The 19,555-nt window shown below is 32.4% G+C and overlaps 1 protein-coding gene across 9 annotated transcripts in view; it reads left to right on the forward strand.

The window, feature by feature from the left end:
- The window catches only part of LOC126740735 (uncharacterized), a 105,943-nt gene that overhangs the window by 58,014 nt on the left and 28,374 nt on the right, over positions 1 to 19,555 (forward strand). For 7 of the 9 annotated variants that reach the window (XR_007661980.1, XM_050446883.1, XM_050446889.1 and 4 more), the window contains 4 exons: positions 9,305 to 9,533; positions 9,600 to 9,937; positions 9,999 to 10,137; positions 10,195 to 10,440. Coding sequence is in view for 8 of the 9 variants with exons in the window: in XM_050446883.1 (XP_050302840.1) it covers positions 9,305 to 9,533; positions 9,600 to 9,937; positions 9,999 to 10,137; positions 10,195 to 10,440 (952 nt within the window). In the remaining variant the exon portion in view is untranslated. The remainder of the gene's footprint in view (positions 1 to 9,304; positions 9,534 to 9,599; positions 9,938 to 9,998; positions 10,138 to 10,194; positions 10,441 to 19,555) is intronic. The other 2 variants (XM_050446886.1, XM_050446884.1) reach the window with 2 other exon arrangements.

The following is a 19,555-nucleotide window of genomic DNA, read 5'->3' on the forward strand; positions in this document are numbered from 1 at the left end:
TATGATTTAAAATCATTTACTATTACAATTTTTCGTAATCTTTCTATAGACAAAGGGGTTCGGATTGGGGATGACGGGGTGAACGGGCTTAGCCTATAAAATAACATCTATCACGAAACACTAATTTTTTCTCAAAACATAAAAAATATAGACGAAACTCGCGGAATTAAATATGTTAATTATTTTATTACGTATTCAAAATGCCAACCATTCGCTTCTTGGCAAAATGCTAATCTATTTAAAAACTCATCCAAAACATTGCTAAGAGCATTTTTATTAATTTGACTCATTTCATATCAAATTTTACATTTTAGATCATCTAAATTGCGCGGTTTCTTTTTATAAACTTTTGAGTTTAAATAACTCCAAAGAAAAAAATCTAAAGGTGGGAGATCTGGGGATCTTGCAGGCCACTCCATAGGACTCCTTCTACCAATCCGCTGTCCGGGAAATACCGCATTCAAATATTCATGTACCTGACGAGCAAAATAGGGTGGGGCACTATCCTGTTGAAACCAAATAAATTTATTTGGCATATTAGGCTGCTTTGGGTTTGGAAAAAAGATTGCGAAAATGAGAGTTGGATCAAGTAATTTTGAAGAAATTTTAAATATCGGTCTCCGGTAGGAATTTGATCGAAAAAAAGGTCCAATAATTTTATTATTTAAAATCCTGCCCAAACATTTAGTTTTTTTGCGGATGCTGTGTATAATTTTCTCTCATCCAATGGGAATTGGTGCTCAAATACCTACAATTTTGCTTATTTACCGTTTGCATTTTGCGAATAGCCTTTAAACAAAACGTAGCTTCATGACTAAATAGTACCTGCCGGTAAAACAATGGGTCTAAGTTACACATTTGCATCAAAGTTTCAGAAAATTCTAGTCTGCGATCAGAATCATCATCGTTTAGGTCATACAGCAGTCTAAGTTTGTATGGATGATACTGTCGTTTCTTCAATACACGCAAAGTTGTTCGTTGGCTAACAACTTTATTTGAGACTACTTCAGAAGATGAAATATGGGGATTATCTTTCACTTCTAATAAAATATTGAATCTTGTATTTTTAATAATTTTTGAACGACTTGGCCGTATATTACGAGTTTTCACTGTCCCTGTTTCTCTAAATTTTCTTTCAGTTTTACTTACTGTACTTTTTATTGTTATGGGCCTTACCAGATATTTTGCATTAAACAAATTGTAAACTTTTTCTTGATTTATCTCCGCATCCAATATAGTGGAAGCGGTAGCTAGAAAAAAAACCGCAAATTGTGATACAAGCAAGACGTTTGGTACATGTATATTATAGACCCAAATAATCATTCTGGCCCGAAGTTCCTATGAAAATTTCCCTTAGGGGAGGAATGGGGAGAATAACTACCCCTTACTGAAAATTTAAATAGATTTCTTGACAAATCGTAGAATAGCGTGCATTTATCCTGTTAGAAAGTCTTGTGGTTGGTAAATAGACACTGACAGTAGTTTTAGTAGTCCTAAAGGGAGTAAAAAATAAGTTTTAACTCCTAAAAGGAAAGTTTACCAACTAATTTTTTTTTAGAGACAAACGTATTAGTTATAAACATGTTAGTTATAATAGGTATTTTATCCCAGCTATGGCACAACTAAAATAAAATATGGTCTTAGAGGGTGCTACGAAGGCAGACAGGCACTCCTAAAATGCGCCTCTTCTTGCCTCCTCAATTAATTTAATTGATTTTCTATTCGGAGATTTTCATCTTCATTGCTTCCCTCTATAAAAATAAAAAAGGAGTATTAGAGTACAATAATTAGGATAAAATAATTGACAAACACACGTTTTATTAATACAGTCTCCGTGGCAAACTTTGCAGGCGGATGTGCACGGGATTGCATATTTTTTACAGCAGCATCTATTTGTATCACAGCCAGACCGACAACCACACATCCAGCTCTTTAACTGATGCCCATATCCAGTCTAGCTGCGACCAAACTGGCTCAAGGGAACCATCTTCCCTCCTCTTCCACCCCCATTGTTCTGGGGGTGGTCGGCTAGATATAGAGCCTTCCAGTGCACGTCACCATATCTCTCCAGCTTGGTACTTAACGCGTTTTATATGCTCTAAAAGGGCACCAGCGGTGGGAGGTATCCCTGAGATGGACTTCTCTCCAGTGACAAATAAGTGACGACGGGCTTCGGTGATATCGGTTATTTCGCTGCGTGAATCGTACATATCAATCGTAAATTTTTCTAGAGCTTTTATGTGTGCATCAGTCAGCTGATCGATGCTGGAGGGGTAGGACAAACACTTAAAAGCTGAATTAATGTCTGGGTCTTTCCAAGTAGACCAGGCACTTCTCTTACCTAAAACACATTATATCAAAACAATTTCTCTTAAAATGATAAGAGTACGCACCCTTTGATGTAAAAAAGGAAGTTGAATCACACCCTGTAAAAACTGTGAAATCCACGCAGCGCAACTGCTTTTTCTCTACTAAGTTTATTTGCGAATGTATCTTTTTTTTAATGCGTTGCCAAACAAAATCCACAACTTTTTTATACCGTGATCTTGACGCGCGTGGAAATGAGATAGTCCCACAACAACTACGCGTGTGTCGGAACAGCGGATCAGAACCGACTCGATTCCGTTGGCAACCATATGTTTTACATGAAGAAGTATTCTGCCGTCAGCTTCCTCCATTTTTTGTAACTCAGAAGTAGATCCAGGTGACGTTACAATTTTATTATCAACATTTGTAACAGTTTGAAATTGTTTTAGTAAAGTTATAAGATTTCTAGCCAGAAAACGGAACAGTTCCTGTTTGTTTTCTGAGTTTTTTAAATAGTCGTTCCAGTTTTTTGGAAGAATATCTATAACAAATAAAAAATAATGGCAAATACTATTGGTAAAAAGTTATTTGTGTCAAATTTTCTTACCTCTTTCGGGAATATATATCTGGCGAACTCCAGCACCTCTTCGATCACGAGTGGTCGCTTTAAGAGTCATATTGCAGTAAAGATCCCAGGCCACATCTATTCTAAGAGCACTTACGCTGTTAGCAATTTTTGTTAGAGCAGTAACTGTTTAGAACACTATTCGGAGACATTTGTGGAAGTGCCCGTGGGCTTATATAGATGGGGCCTTTAGGGCATAAAAAGTCACAAGTACAATTTGTTTAAAAAAGAACTGTCCTAGAATATCGATCGCAATGGTACATAACAATTTTTTTTTGTTTCTTGTAAGTTGAGCGGTAGGGGTGCAAGAGAAGGTGCCTCTCCCCCACCCCCCAAACGCTTCCAAAATTTCTAGTTTTTTAATTTGCATCAAATTTATTTTATGAAAATGTACTAACTTAAACATTTATCTTTTGCGCTAAAGTTTCAAAAAATCAGGGGGTAGCCACCCCCTTGTAATAATTGTTAATGATTAACTAATACCTAATAATTGTTTTGACTGCTTTTAAAGATTACTATTACTTTTTTTTAACACCTGATCGTAATTCACAATGTTGAAACAGAATGAAAGCTGGTTTACTGACATTTGGTGAATAAATACATCTAAATTTTGAGGGGGAGGTCAGAATGGTGCTTCCACTCCTCTCCTAAGGGATGTATTTATAGGAACTTCGGGTAAAAATGATTATTTGAGTCTATAGTATATTGGTACCAAACGCCTTGCTTGTATCACAATTTGCGGTTTTTTTGTAGTTATTCATGTGTACCGCTTTCACTAATAAACGTTAAAATTTCAGTTCGTTGAGTTTCATTTAAAAGAACCATATTTACTTTAAATACGCACTGACACAAGTAATCTTTGACAGTTTACTTACCATGACAATATACCTTGTAAACCTTAAGTCTGTCTATTCTTGTTTTTTTATTAGATACAAATTAATTTATTAATATAACAATTAATTAATATAAACAATTTTAAGTTCGTTTGTTCCATATTTTTTGACATGTATTATATTTTGTATGTTTTTAGAAAAAAGGAATTCAAAAGTAAGAATAGGAAAGTGAAATCCTCTTTCCTATTTTTAGTAGAATAAGTTTTAGAGGCTTTTTAAATTAATAAAAACAGCAATTTTTAAAACCGCGTATCCTAGAAAAAGTTAAATAAAAGTATGGCATCTGATACAACATAATTTTATAATTTTGTGTAAAATTCAAAAATTTAACCACATACAGAGTGTACTTAAAATACGAGTAATATAAGTTGGTATTGACCAAGGCTACATGAGACACTGTGTATACAAAATTTTTGTTGAATAAAATGCGCAACCAAAAATATTAATCGACGTGTGCGAGCGTTTTTTCGATTTCTTTTTATTGAATTTGTTCCATATTTTTTCCGTTCACTGTATATTTGGTGCATTATTGTCTCATGTTTATCGGTATGTTGTCGGTACACCATGTACTTAATTTTAATTAAATTAAGTACAAATTGTTTGGATTATCAATTTTTGCATTTTAAGAAGAATACTCGGATTTTCCTTAGTGAGCTACAGTATTGTGCATAAATATAGCAAACAAGCGATGTTTTCAAAAATATTATTTGCTCCTTTATTTATTCCATATTATTTCTTTACTTTTAAATACACGTCTCTGTATTATTTATAAATATACCGAGATATCATAAGAATTTCAATGCAGAGTAAGGAACTTCATGTTTGTTTATTTAGACAATGTGCATAAATATAGCAACATTCTTGTTTCGCATTTATTTTATCAGTTAAATATCGATTTACCTGCTGTAAAGTTGGTATTTTTGAATCTCAGAATTAACTTAAAATGGGTCGCTCAAAACCCGTCTCTGGTGATGTAAGAAAAATTATTGTGGAGCATTACGAAAATGATGTTAGGCAGAGTGACATTGCAAGAAGCTTACGGCTTCACAGGTCAATCGTATCCAGAGTTTGCCAAAAATTTCGCCTTACTGGAACAGCTGCACCGGCGCCCATTCCTGGTAGACCCAGAAAAACAAATTTGAGGAGGATAGGCAGCTGCTACGAATTTCCAATTTTGGCAAAATTAAAAGAGGGTGGAGGAGTAAACCTCAGTTCCAGTACCGTAAGGAGAAGATTACTTGATGCCAACTTACCTGCTGGTCGCCCCGCCAAAAAACCGTTACTCTCAAAGAAGAACGTCAAGGCTCGTTTTCACTTTGCCCAATCTCATGTCCACTGGTCTGTAGCTGATTGGAAGAAAGTTGTATTTAGTGATGAATCTAAATATAATTTATTCAGGACTGATGGAGTGATGTACGTCAGACGCGTGACGTACAAGGTGTTGTGACAAAGTGAACAAAGATTAAACAAAAAGTACATTTGCCTCACAGTTAAACATGGAGGGGGAAATATTCTTGTATGGGGATGTTTCTTGGCTCGTGGCATGGGACCCATAGTAAGAATAGTGGGCAAAATGGATCGTTTCATGTAAAAAGACATTCTGCAAACACATTTAGTGCCATATATGGATGAAGTCATGCTAGTAACAGCCATATTTCAGCATGACAACGATCCAAAACATGCTTCTCAATTTGTTAAGAGGTGGCTGTCCGATGAAAAAATAAATGTAATGGCCATTTCAATTGCCAGACCTAAACCCTATAGAGAATTTATGGCATTACATTGACAGCAAAATCAGGCAACTAACATGCTCTAATACAAATATTCTCTTTGAAATAGTGGAAAAGGCTTGGAAAGAAGTGAACAATGATATGTTATGAAGTTAATTGAATCCATGCCAAGACGATGTGCAGATGTTATAAAGGAGAAGGGGTACTACACGAAATATTGAATTGATTTTAATTTAGTTGGGTTATATTTTTTTTAGAATCAAAACAATTTTTTGTTGCTATATTTTTGAATAATAAATTTGCATAAAACAATTTGGTGTTTTATTTATTATGATACAAAAAATATGAAAATATAAACAGGCTCTAACTATTCTCGTAAATAATATATAAACCTTACTTATAAAATAGATACTAAAAGATATATAACAGGAAAGTTCAATGTTGCTATCTTTTTGCACAATACTGTAGGGTCAATTGGAGTAATTGTGGACGATATTTAATGTTTTGACTTGCTAAACGATTTTTGTGGACATCACGCATTATGTTATATATGTAAATTAGCAGTCACATAGCTCATAGTATCTTCTTTGATAATTACTAGTGGTTTTCTGTAATTACACGTCACATTAAGATGATAAAAATATATACAACATGCTTGCATGTTTAGGGGTAATTGTAAACAAGCATCTCTTGACACATTTACTCTACCAGAAAAAATCCTGGGGCAAATGTAAACGAACTATATAAAGTCGCTGTGTAGCAAAATATTTTTTGATATAAGCCGTGTTTACATTTACCCCAAAATAATGTCACCTTAAAGGTTTTGCTTGCAATATAAATGAAAAATCGAGATAAAAGTAAATATTTTCCAACAGTTCTGTTTATTTTAACTAAAACTAAACTATTTTTGAGAACGCTAATAAAAGAAATTTATTCTAAGTATGTAATTATAATAATATTATAGGTATAAAAAATTAGGTTTGCTCATAAACAGGAACTATTGCGGGAAAGTTGTATAGTATTCTCTCTCCCTTCATTTGAATGCCAGGATCGGGAAGCACACCAATGATTTGATTCAAGGTTATATAACTGACATCAGTTTCAACAATGTTGAAAAGCATTTTTGATGCATCGCAGGATTTAAGACCATTCACTTTGATTTCCGTTAATTTTTCATCCACAGCTTCAATTAAACACACATATTTAAAAAGAGTAGTCTTTCTCTTTCCACCTTTGAACTGCACAAGAATAAATTTCCCTGTGAACAAGTCTGAACTCTCGACTGTTTTAAGCTCTATATCTTATTTTTCCGGTTCTGCCCAATCTATTTCATCATCAGTATTTCCTAGACTTATTTCTCCATTAGAACTTTCCGACTCTGCAACTGGTTCACTTCTCATTTTTTTCAATTTCGGCTCTAACTTTTTGTTGTCCGTTTTCGGATTAGCCTTTTTTTTCCTTTATTTTTCTTCTTCTCTTGTGCTTCTCTTAGTCTTTCCAAGACTTGGTTGGTTGTTAATACCTCTCCATATCTTTGTTGCTTTAATCTCGGTATGACTTGTTTTTTCAAGAGTGGCAAGAAAATGTTGGTAATTTCTGTCGATTTACTGATAGACGATGACGTCGATGCTTGTGGACTATGGGTAGATGCCATTAATAATTTTTGGTAGTCAGTTGACGATGTAGAAGGCTGCTTTCGGCTTTCAGCTGATGACACTGAATGATGTTGACTACAACATGATGAAGTTGAAGGCATTTGATCGTCGACCGTGGGTAGAAGTGGGTTTGGTTCAGAAATTGCAACAACAGTTGATTGAGAGGATACTGGTTGGATAATAATAGCATCGGATGTTACAGATTTCGGAGCTTTGAGGGCAGCTTCGTATTTGGCCAAGTCTTCTGGTGTAAATTCATTTTGTGGGAATTTGTTTCGACGAACGAACTGGGTATACGCCAGTATTTTTAAATCCAGATATAATATTGCTAGAAACCATAGACTCTTGCCAAGTAATTCGGTAAATTTTTCCTTAGTTAGCCGTCCACACCCTCGTCCCATTTGTTCCTTACCAAACTTCACCAATTGTTTATTCCAGTTCACCTTTAAGGGTCCGAAGACACACTTGTCCAAAGGCTGAAGCTTATCCGTAAGATAGCTTGGAAACTTTAATAATATTGTTGTGCATTGCCTCTTCAATAATTCTGACGCCTGATCTTCAATAATTTCTGACGCATCAATAATCATATGACTGCTGTGACCATCATATAACAGTAGAGCTGTTTGATCTAGAAGGTTTTGGGAAGTTCTTAAATCTTTAATGTGAGGTATAAACCCTGTCGTAAACCACTGGAAAAATTGCGGCTCTTCCATCCATCCATTAGTGGAGGCCGCATATAGAGTTCCTGGATAGGCGTTATTGGAAGTCCAACGAGCCTGAACTCCAGCTCCCTTGAATACGATGAGCGGTGGAAGTGCTTTTCCATCGGCAGAAACACATTCTAAGACTGTCGTCGACTCTCTTCCAGAGCCTCCAGATATCCGGCACAGGGCCTTTTCTTTCTCTCCAATTGCCCTAATACGATAGGGATCATTATTAAAACCTGACTCGTCAGCATTAAAAATAAAGCTTCCTTTATCATCTAAATTATTTTCATCAGTTGTTCTTTTCAGGTCATCAAAAAAATGGTAGACGATCTCAGGTTTTCTAGCATCCTTCCGCAGTTTTTGCAAATGTTCCGGTTTCTTAAGAGACAGTTCAGAAAGTCTTGTCATGAATGAGTAGTACCAGTCTCCCGGTACTCAATTTTTAAATGATGTTCTTAAACCTTTTGCATTAACATACTCTCCAACCAGTTGTCTAAGTTCTGCTTTGTCACATGGTAGACCCATCGCAGTACGTGCCAATAAACATTTCACTATTTCATTTTCGATATCTGAGGATAAAACTTGGGAACGTTCACCCTTTGTCACATTTAATGGAGTCTTTCTTCCTCCTATCCTTTGGTAAATAACTGATCTGGGAACACCATAGAACGTTTCTGCTTGACGATACGTTTTATTTTTATTTTGGACATCTGCAACGGCATTCGCAACATCTTCAGTTGTATAAGAAGGTGCTTCTTTTTTCCTTACATAAGTACGAGGCATCTTTACACTGCAACAAGACAAAGAAATTACTCATTTTACATAAATTATCGGCGAGACACTAATTTTATTATGTTTACAATTACCCCAAAAGTGTGTATACATTTTCCCCAAGAACAAATTTATTAGGGGGAAATGTAAACACTGAACTATTTTAGTGATTATAAAATTTGTCGACAGACATTTAGGCGTAAAATAGACACAATAGTATAACAAACAATGTCCAAATGAAATATCTAACTTACCTCGATGATTTGCATTCGAAAACTTCAGTGCCGAAATTCAACATAAAACCACGAAACACATCAAATTGCATCAGCCAACTAATGCAAGAAGAGCACAAACAGGAGTAAAATTTCGAGGGAAACCGAGTTCGCCCGACGTCGGCACGACTCGAATAGTGAGCTTCGCGCCAAATTTGAAATCTAAATGTTGTTGTGTTTCTTATTTTAGATGTGTCTACAATTACCCCGGTTTACATTTACCCCAATTGACCCTATATTAAAAAAGAGCTACAACATTAGTATAAAAATAAAGTAATTAAAATAACCTTTAATAATTAAACTATTGTAGAATACTAATAAAATATATTTTATTTATCTTTTAGTAGCAATCAGAGTTCTTCATCCGAAAGTTCAAATAAACGACTGTATGATAATGGTGAAACTTCTGTAAAAAGATTGAGGACAGATATAGAGGAAAACTATAATACCCGAGATAAAATTATGAATGAACTTATTGAAATGGAAAGTTGTGACACTACAGAACAAATACAAACTTTCAGTGAACAGATTTTATCAGAAATTAAGACGTTAAATGAGCTTATAAAAGAAAAGGTAAAAAAAACGATTAAATTTTTGGATAGGATTTTTTATAATATGCTTATTTTTAAATATCCTTAGGAAAGAGAATGGAATCACTTGCTTCACATGAAGAAATTAAAAGAAGAGCTCTTAATCAGATTGCAACGTAAAAAACAAACAGTCATGTTTAATGAGACTGATCAAAACGACTTACAATTAGAAATAAATGGTAACTATATAATGGTTTTTCACAAAAATCAAATTTTTATTGTTTTTTTTTTAGGACAAAGTCAAATAAAATCAAACCAAAAAGCAAACATGTTACGAGAACTTAGAGTGGCGAATTTAGAAAAACTAAAACAAAGACATTTGGCATTACAAGGTTCAATCGCGCAGAAGCCTATGTTAGATGTTCAGTCAATTATAGCAGAATATAGGTAATATATTTTTTAATAAGTTAAAAATGGCAATCTAAGTAACTATCGCGTAATAATTTAGACAAAGGCATCCAGAAAATGTGCCGCGAAGAGGCAGGCGAATACGTCAATCGCAACTTGATAGCAAAAGTTTGATGACAAACCAAAGATCTGCATTAGAAACACCTCTAGAATCCAGATTATCTAGTAATCTTAATGGGGTAAGCATTATCAAAGATTTCGATTTAAATTGATGTACATCGTAATTTTTTTTTTAGTCCTTGGACGATTCTCAATCATCATTTCAAGGATCTGGAAACTGTGGCGGCCCAGAACTAAGGCATTATAAGGACATGTTGGTACATGTCGAAAAACTGACTCAAACAGAAAAGTCTGAGCTGCAAAGGCAACTTCAGAATGCAGTAAAACCCCCACCACCCTATCCAGAAGTAACGGTACATCCTGTCACTAGTACCAGTTCGGTTGCACCGACGAACTCCTTACTGCATGGTATATTGACAAAAGTAAGTTTGTATCTTGCTAATAAATCAATTACAAAAGATTTTACTTAGTAAAATAGGGATAAAACATTGTAACTATTCATAAATTATGTATTTATGTATTTTTTAACATTTGCTCTTGTATAAAACACCAATATACTAACACATAAATAAATAGTACAAAATAGGAATAAATATAATTAGTAGTGGATCCACTAGGCTAGGCGTTAGTTTGCAGGTCATGTACCCCAGTTGAACCCCTAGAATTCCTGTATGTTATATGGACTTTTTTTAATTATGAATTTAAATTTATTGGAGGGCAGACTTTTTATTTCATCTGACAGGCAATTAAAAAGTTTGATGAATAATATCTTAAAATTTCTTTGAGTTAAAGTTAGTGTATGTTGGGGAATCACAGCTTGATTTTTGTTACTTTTATTATTATTATTATTATTATTATTATTTTATTATTATTATTTAGAGGGATCAGTACACCCTGACTCCCTGCCACATTTATTTACAGTAATTTTATAAAAAGAAAAATTATGTATGAACAAAAAAAAATATATATATATTATTACACTGTATCTATCTTAAATTAACGCCTAGGTGTTCATAACACACCTGTGTGCGCTGTTGTTTCAAAAAAAAATTGGTTCTATTTTCCGAATTATAATAAACTTGCTTAACTAACCATGAAACTATTGTGATAAATCCTGCTCTCGATTTTATATTTTTTGTCCTAGTTTTAAATGAAATATTTTTGTCCTTTTAGTCCTAAACACCTACGTCTCTCAACAATTGCATAACACTTGTTATTACATATTATATACAAGTATAAAAACTAACTATCCTACATTAGAAAACAGTGGCAAAATCTTGGTAATGGTTATGAACATACTTATTGCATTCCTTGCTAAATTTTGATTTATTTTTTAATTTTTTTAATGTGCAAGGCAGAAGATTATAGGTTTTTGGTGCTAAGTATACAAAGAATTTTAAATTTATATTTTTTAAGCTGCTAGGAATGTATAAATCACCTCTAGCCCTTGATCTTGTATTATGGATATGATTTATATGGTTTCTTATGTGAGTTTTAAAATGAATATATGTACATATTGTTGTAATGTATAATGTCCTTATATTAGTTGCTTGTTCTGTAAAAAGTTGATTTGTAGGGAAAAGCCTTGATTTGTTAAAAATAGTCTTCAAGATATATTTATGGACAATAGTTAATTTATATAAAGCATTGTTATATAATCCTCCCCATACTAAAATACCATATCTTAAAATTGACTCAGTGAGTGATTTATAAATTATAATAAGTTCCTTAATATTTAGAAACGTTCTAAGTATATAAAATTTATAAATCAATTTTTTTAGTTTATTTGCCAGATAATCTGCATGTACAGTCGGCAAATTTGAAAATGTCCCTCGCGTCTGCTCTCAGACTTCGTTGCCTTACAATTTGGCAACATGGCTTTTGACTGGAAGGGGTAGCGTACGGCGGGCGGTAGGGTGTATACTGTATATCGATCGAGTTTAGTCGTGTATAAATAGGAAGAGGTGACGGAACTCATTTTTCAGTAGATGGGGTTTTTGCAATGGGACGTTTCGAATATTTTTGTGGCTGTGCAAGCTGATATTAAAAAAATCAATCAGTTTGTTTTTCTTCCTTATGTAAAGTTTTTAGGACCATGCGCTATAGTGTTTTATACGTTGGCTAAATGCGCTCTTCAAAATTCTGTTTGGTTCATCAATTTTGAGAAATTACTTCAGTTATTTTTTTATTACTATATTTCTTAACTCCAAATTATTATTTTTTTGCTTGATCTTTCACAACCTATATTTTTGTTGTCAAATGCTGCTTGTTGTCAAAATAACTAGAAAAAAAAATCGTTTTTACATTTTTATGCATTACATAAAAATCCTTTTTTTTATCAAAGTATTGGTACTATATATTACTCACCCAACATTTGGAAAATAAAATGCAACTTAAATAAAAATACCAATCCAAATTTTAAATTGTTTTTTACTTTTAAAGTGTGCGTTATGGTATAAAATAATATAATTTAAAAAAATACCTATTTGTTTTTTTTATTTTTAAATATTTGGTGTGTATTTAAAAATAAAAACAAAAAGACGTAATTCTATAGTAACAACTGTAAACAAACAGATGTAATTCTATGATAAAATAATAGTTTTTTTTAATTCTGGCAGCAACCAGTAAGTGTAAACCAAAATATAGGTAATCATAAAAAAAGGAAACATTATAATAATAGAAACTTTAAGTGCTACAGCAGAAACGATAGGTATATGTTGTATATGTTGAGATTTTTCTCTTGCATCCTGTGTCTAGGAAATGAAAAACGCCAACTCAAACCTGTTTAAGGCATTAAAGGTTTCATAAAAAATAGCGCGCTATGGTTAGCACCGCCTCCTAGCATTAATAACGTAATACGTAATACGAGCTGAGATACTACCAAAACTACTTATTTTGGAATACCCTGTCCAGCGCAGCAAAACTAAGTACTTGTACTAAGGACTACCATACTATGGGAAAAAAATTAAGATTTTTGTCTCTTTTTCCTAACATTTTATTTATAAGTATACCTATATAAAAATACAGGATGTAGAACTCGTCAAAAGTTGCATATTAAGAAAGTTAGTTTGCGTTATTGAATTTTTTTTACTCATTATCAAGTTAAGTGGACATTGTTTTTACAAAAACTGTTCAAAATTGTCCCCACTTGTTCGATTAACCCAAAATGTTGTTCGGCAAATCCATATTTTAAATTGTTTATTTCTATATTTTGGTAAGAGGTAGAAAAAAATCTATGTGGTTCTCATGAGTAAAGCACACTTTTTAACTGAAGTGATGAATAAAGTAATATTTCCGTTTGTAAATAAGGTACTCTCGTGATTTCTTCTTGAATAAAAAACTATTTTTTATTGAAGCGAAGTTAACTTAAATTACTAAATTTTAATTGTAGTAGTCCCGTATCTTTTTTTGTTTACTTTTTTTTAAACCTTATAAAACATATAAGTAATGGATCAAAGGTCAGTTTCAAAGCGAACATTTTATTTCCTATTTAATGACAAATTACAGTTCCTTAAGTATAACATCTTAATAACAATTAATAACATTCAACACTACTCCTAACAAGCTTTAGTAAGTATAATTACAATTTAAATGTACAATAAAAATACTTTTTTGTACATTTCATATATTTTTATTCAACTTTTAAATAGCCTATGTGTATTGTGTTTTTTTCGAAACTTATGCCTTTTTTTTAAATAATAATTATTTAATATCACAGGGTGCATTTGGTATTGGTATGGCTTCTTAATTAATATTTGGTATAAAAACCATTTGCGTCAATGCATTGTTGCAGCCTTTTCCGAATTGATCCCGCGTAATTACTAAAATCGGGCCTCCCTCTAAAAGATTCCCAAACTCTTTGAGCGTGGGCTAGTAACGTTTCCTTCGATCTAATTTGGCCTTGATTAAAAGTATCCCAAGAATTCACCATTTCAGCCCACAAATTTTCGATGGGGTTTAAGTCGGGGCTTCTGGATGGCCATGGAATTAAATTAAATTCCGGATGTTCCTCAAACTATGTTCTCGCCATACGGGAGGTATGAATTGGACAATTATCGTGCATAAAGGATATTGGTCCAGCCGGATATAATATTCTGTATGAAGGCAGAAAAGAATTTTCCAAAATGTCCACGTAATCCGCGGAATTCATTCGGGGTGGCGTGGTTACCAGCATTCCGGGTCCATTTTGGGTCATCCAACCCCATAATGACAATGTTATTCTCCCGCTTTTTTCAGTTTCTTGGACATAATGGGAATCATATCTGGTACTTGTAGGTCTCCACACTAATTGATGGGGCCTTATGTCCGAAGAAAACGTTTTTTCGTTGACAAATACCTCTTGACGTTGGATCCAGCGTCTAACTTGTTTGACCTGTTTAAAAGCAAATGCAGTAATTAGTATTAATTAATTAAATAGATATCTATTATACTATTAGGTTAGTGACAACAGTTTAGCAAAGGGGTGGCTTATATGTATAGGTATAGATACAAAATAGCAGTAAATATTTTATTATTAAGAATAAGTTAATAAAGTAGGTACTAAAAAAGCAATAACAGCGTCTCTTAACAATAATAAAATTTTATATTATTTGTTGGTGTTTTTTAAAAACATTCAGAGCGTTACGTGAAAAAATATTTCTATGACAACTTTTTTTAATATATGGTGAAAAGCAAATAAAGCGAAAATATTGACAAAGTTTTCAAAGTGAAAATATTTCAGATTAAAATATTTGCTATGAGTTTTATAAAACCTTCATATTTAAAAATAACAACCGGCGTGAAGAGACAAAATTATTTTAAATTATAATAAAAGCAGGCGATAGAATTCTTCTCTTCTTTTTCGTAAATTACCTATGTCAAAGCTTACTTATGTCAATGCTCAGTCTAATATCGTAAAATGCATATACATAATGTATCATATTACTAAATCGAATAAATATAATTAACGAGGTAAAGCTTAAATTTGGCATAAAAAAAAACCCATTCACAGGTATAATAATAAATATAATAATAATACAGATATAAAAATATACTAGATGGATACAAATAATGCCGTAAATAGGTAGTGGATTGGCTCATGGTGCGTTTTGGACTAAATATTATTTTAATAAACATTTTTTAATAGGGCCACTCCCCTTAACCCTCAACTGGTGCAGTAATGAGTCAGATATTAAATTTAAAATTCAAAATATCGCCAATCTATACTACACTCGAGTACCGTTTTTGAGAAACCTTTAAACCCATTAATACTTTTTTTAGGGGATGGTACTGCATTAAATTTATTTATTATCTAAAAAAAACTATACCTTCGTTTTTTAAATATTTAGAAAAAACTTGAATGTTTTCAAGATATTGCATTGCAACACTTTAAAAAACTCACCCTGCATAAGGGTTGCTTGGATTTAAAAAATACTACCTCAAAAAAAACAATCAATCATATGTAAAATGATTTTACTTTAAAAATAAAACAAAAACATTTTTTGTTTTGATAGACCCAATAACATGTATATTTTTCTTTGTTAAAAAATATAGGTAAGTTTTATAACTTTTTTAGATATCTATCGTTAAATTAAACTTAAAATATGTAATTTTCAGCTATTTTTCTAAATAAAAAATTTAATGAAAAAATTATAAATTACCCTCGAAATCACTCCTATTTGAATAGATTCCCGGGACGATGAGATAATAATTTTCGTTTTTGATCTATTAAATTTATTAGCTTATTTCGGGATATCAAAAAAAGTTGGTTCCGTATAAAAACAAACATTTTTTTTTAAATGAAAGTTAAAGAGAATTTTTGAAGATTTTTGACAAATTTCATAGTTTAGTTTAAATAGATTTTACCTAACAAAAAATTGAAACGAAATGCATACAAAAAAAAAGTTACTGAAAGATCCGTAGCCATTGCTATTTCTCGTAAGGTGGCACCCATCTCATGCATAACAATAATTCTAGTACGAATTTCCATGGTACTGTCCCTCTGTCCAGGCAATCTTGGCATTATGAAAAAATATTACATAAAACACTTTAAAAAATAAAAAAAATTAAACACGTAAATAGACTCGAGGCACTTATAAACACAAAAGACATACTACTTACCATCAAATTTATTTATAATTACCACCTTATACATTTTACCTGCATCCCCGTGCCGCCAATTAATATGGAAAAACCCTCCTTAAAAATAGATCTTAAAATTTACAATGGTAACCTTACACACAATGTTATAATGGGATCCATCGCATAAGCTGCCCCCGCATCAGTTCCCGTTACTTAATTCCGAAAAATGCCGCTATACTTTCTTCATTTATACAGTGTAGCCAAATTGTGCTTAAATTACGTGTAAATGGGTAAAGAGCCACGGAGCTAGGGACATTTTCAATTTTGTTGACTGTACATGCCATTTAAGATTCTGATCCACATATATCCCGAGATACTTAGTATGAGCTGTTTCCTTGATCTGATTATATCTATCAATAGAAAACTGAGAAAAATTGGGTCTATTTGCTGCAGTTAGTGAAAAGGCAATGTAGTTGGTTTTGGTGACATTTAGACTTAGCTTAAATGTTTCCAGCCAATTTTTTACTTGATTAAGGCTTTCTATGGCATACTGCTTTGTTTGATCCCAGTCTGTACCATTAAAAAGTAATGCTGTGTCGTCTGCGTATGAAATAATTTCTCCATTATTAAGTTTTGTTTTAAGGAGAGAGTTTAAGTAAATTATAAACAGAACCGGGCCTAACACTGTGCATTGCGGGACTCCTATCTGTATTACCTCTTCTTTGCTTAAAGTATTATTTATTTTAACAACTTGTCGTCTATTTTTTAATTCTTCATTAGAGTTATTGCAGTTCCTCTTACCCCATAATGTTCCAAAACTTCAAACAGTTTGTTATGTGGAACAGTATCAAATGCCTTAGCGAGATCTATGAAAACACCAAGGCACTTTCTGCTCTGGTTAAGATGATTAGTGACTGCTGAAGTGAGTTTGTGTAATGCATCGGAAGTACTACAACCTGGTAAAAACCCATATTGATTTTCAGCCAAAATGTTATTAGTGACAAAGAAGCTCAATAATCTGTCTTTCAGACTTTTTTCAAATATTTTTGCGAAGCAAGTTATTAAGCTTATCGGCCGGTAATTACTGACAACATTTTTGGGTCCTGATCTATGAATCGGAGTGACAACTGTTAATTTAAAGCTTGAAGGTATATGTCCAGTCTTATAGATTTGATTTATGATGTGAATAAGTGGCTCTAGAATTTCTATGTGTGTTTGTTTAATCAGATTAGCCGATATACCATCAAAACCTGGGGAACTTTTATTTTTAAGGTTGTTAATGTGTTTTATTAGTTCATTATGGGTAATAGATGTCAAATATATAGATTGTGTAATAGGGTTCTCCAGGCTATGTGGGTTGTGAGGTTGTGGGATTTTTTCTGCCATCTGAATACCAATATTTGTGTAATATTGATTACAAAAGTCAGCCATTTGATGTTCATCTTGGAAGTTTTCCCCATTTTCATTTTTTATTTTAATGTGAAGTTTTTCTGTCTGTTTTTGATTCGTTGCATCTCTTATTACTTCATACATTTTCTTCATATTATCTTTATTTTTATTAATCTCATTTCTATGATAATTTCTTTTTTGAATTAATATAATTTTATTTAAATGGTTTCTATAATTTTTATATTCATTTTCTAGTTCTACATTATAATTTTTTAATAGTTTTCGTTTTAGTTTGTCCCTATGTTTGATTGAGGCTATTATACCATTGGTAATCCATTTTTTAATTTTTCTGTATTTCTTGTAATATAAAGAGTGGCTTTCGGAGCTTTTGATATGCTTTGTATAGATTTCAAAACAAGTGCTCATTGCTTGGTCAGGATTGTCTATTTCTTTTATTAACGTCCAGTCTTGTTCATTTAACAGTCTTTTAAGATTATGTATGTCTATTGATTTTTTATTAGATTCTGTTTTTTGGGTGACAGCTCGGAAACTTTTATCTTTAAAGGCAACATTTATCATTACTGGAAAATGATCTGTTAGACAGCTATCTAAAACAAATGATTTAAACTCTGCGGAAGAAATATTTTTACATTTTAAGAAAATGTGATCTAAATTAGTTTTGGTGTCTGGTCGTGTAATTGAATTTATATAAGATAAATAGCCCGATTGTGACATTACAGTTGAATACTTAATAACATTATTATCTTCAAGATTTAATAGGTCTATATTAACGTCCCCAGTAAATATTTCTAGTTGTTGATTATTGTTATTTAAACTTAAGAATTCTTCCAAATCCTGAATAAAAAGATCTTTTGAAATAGGAGGTGGCTTATACACGGGTGTAACTCCCACAGTAATATCCTTGATATGACATACTACTCTAGCCAAAGTGACGAGATTTCGGCAATATTACTGTGGAGAACACCGGGTCCAATTCAGGTTTTATCAGAATTATGATTCCATCATTTTTATTGTATTTGCCTTCATTATAGAATGTTTCATAACCCCTTATATTAAAGTCATCCTTCGAGGATACTTGAAAAGTTTCACTTAATACAATTATGTCTGTAAAGCCTAAATTAAAATTTTCTAACAATAGAATTAAATTGTCGAAATTTTTTCTTACACTTCTAATATTTACATGTACCAAATTAAAAATACTTGCATTTACATTTACTTCATTATGCAACATACTGCTATCCACCGTCTTAGTTAAGATATTGTCATCTCCATCCATTTTGTTCAGAAGGTCTTCTTGATTAATTACAACTATTATTCTCCATAGTCAATCTTTTTCTTTGTGCTTTCAAGAAAATATTTTGTTGATGGACAATTGCTATCTAGGGCTGTATGTTCAACATTGTGGTTTAAATTATATTTTCTGTTTGCTGAGATGCAGTTATAACATTTGTGTTGAACACTTTTACATGTTTTTGTTTCGTGCTCACCCGCGCAGGTTCCACATGCTGTATTATTATTACAAACATAAACTTGTATTATGAATATGAATTGATTGGTGAGTAAATATGTTAGCAATATTGCGTTTTACATATTAGAGTGCTTTTTGTATACAGATCGTGTTTTCGTTCATTACTTATTATAGGAAACCGTATAGAGGCGAAATTTTGCAACGTCGCGCGTGTACGAGTGCTTGCGACAGAGCACCGCCCCGGCCGGCCCTAGGACGGGATTAGTAAACATTTGACTTTCGTGGGAGCTGCTTCGTTTGGCGACAAAATGTCCCAAAATATTACGCGAAAATCCAGGCATTTTTAAAATATTTATTCTAATGCGGGTTTTACAGACATGACAATGTGTAAAACCCGCATAGAATTGTAATCTTAAAATGTTCAATATGCTGTGTTTTACATAATGAAAATTAAAGCGTTATTCTAATAAAAAATAAAATATCAACTCTAATAAAAATATAATAAAAAATCAGAAATAAAACTCTAATAAACAAACTTAACAACATATCATTTTTAAATAAAAGGCTTAAATAAACCGCCTTCTTTCGCTAAACAAAAA

Source organism: Anthonomus grandis, chromosome 9, assembly GCF_022605725.1.
Source record: "Anthonomus grandis grandis chromosome 9, icAntGran1.3, whole genome shotgun sequence".
Lineage (NCBI taxonomy): Eukaryota > Metazoa > Arthropoda > Insecta > Coleoptera > Curculionidae > Anthonomus > Anthonomus grandis.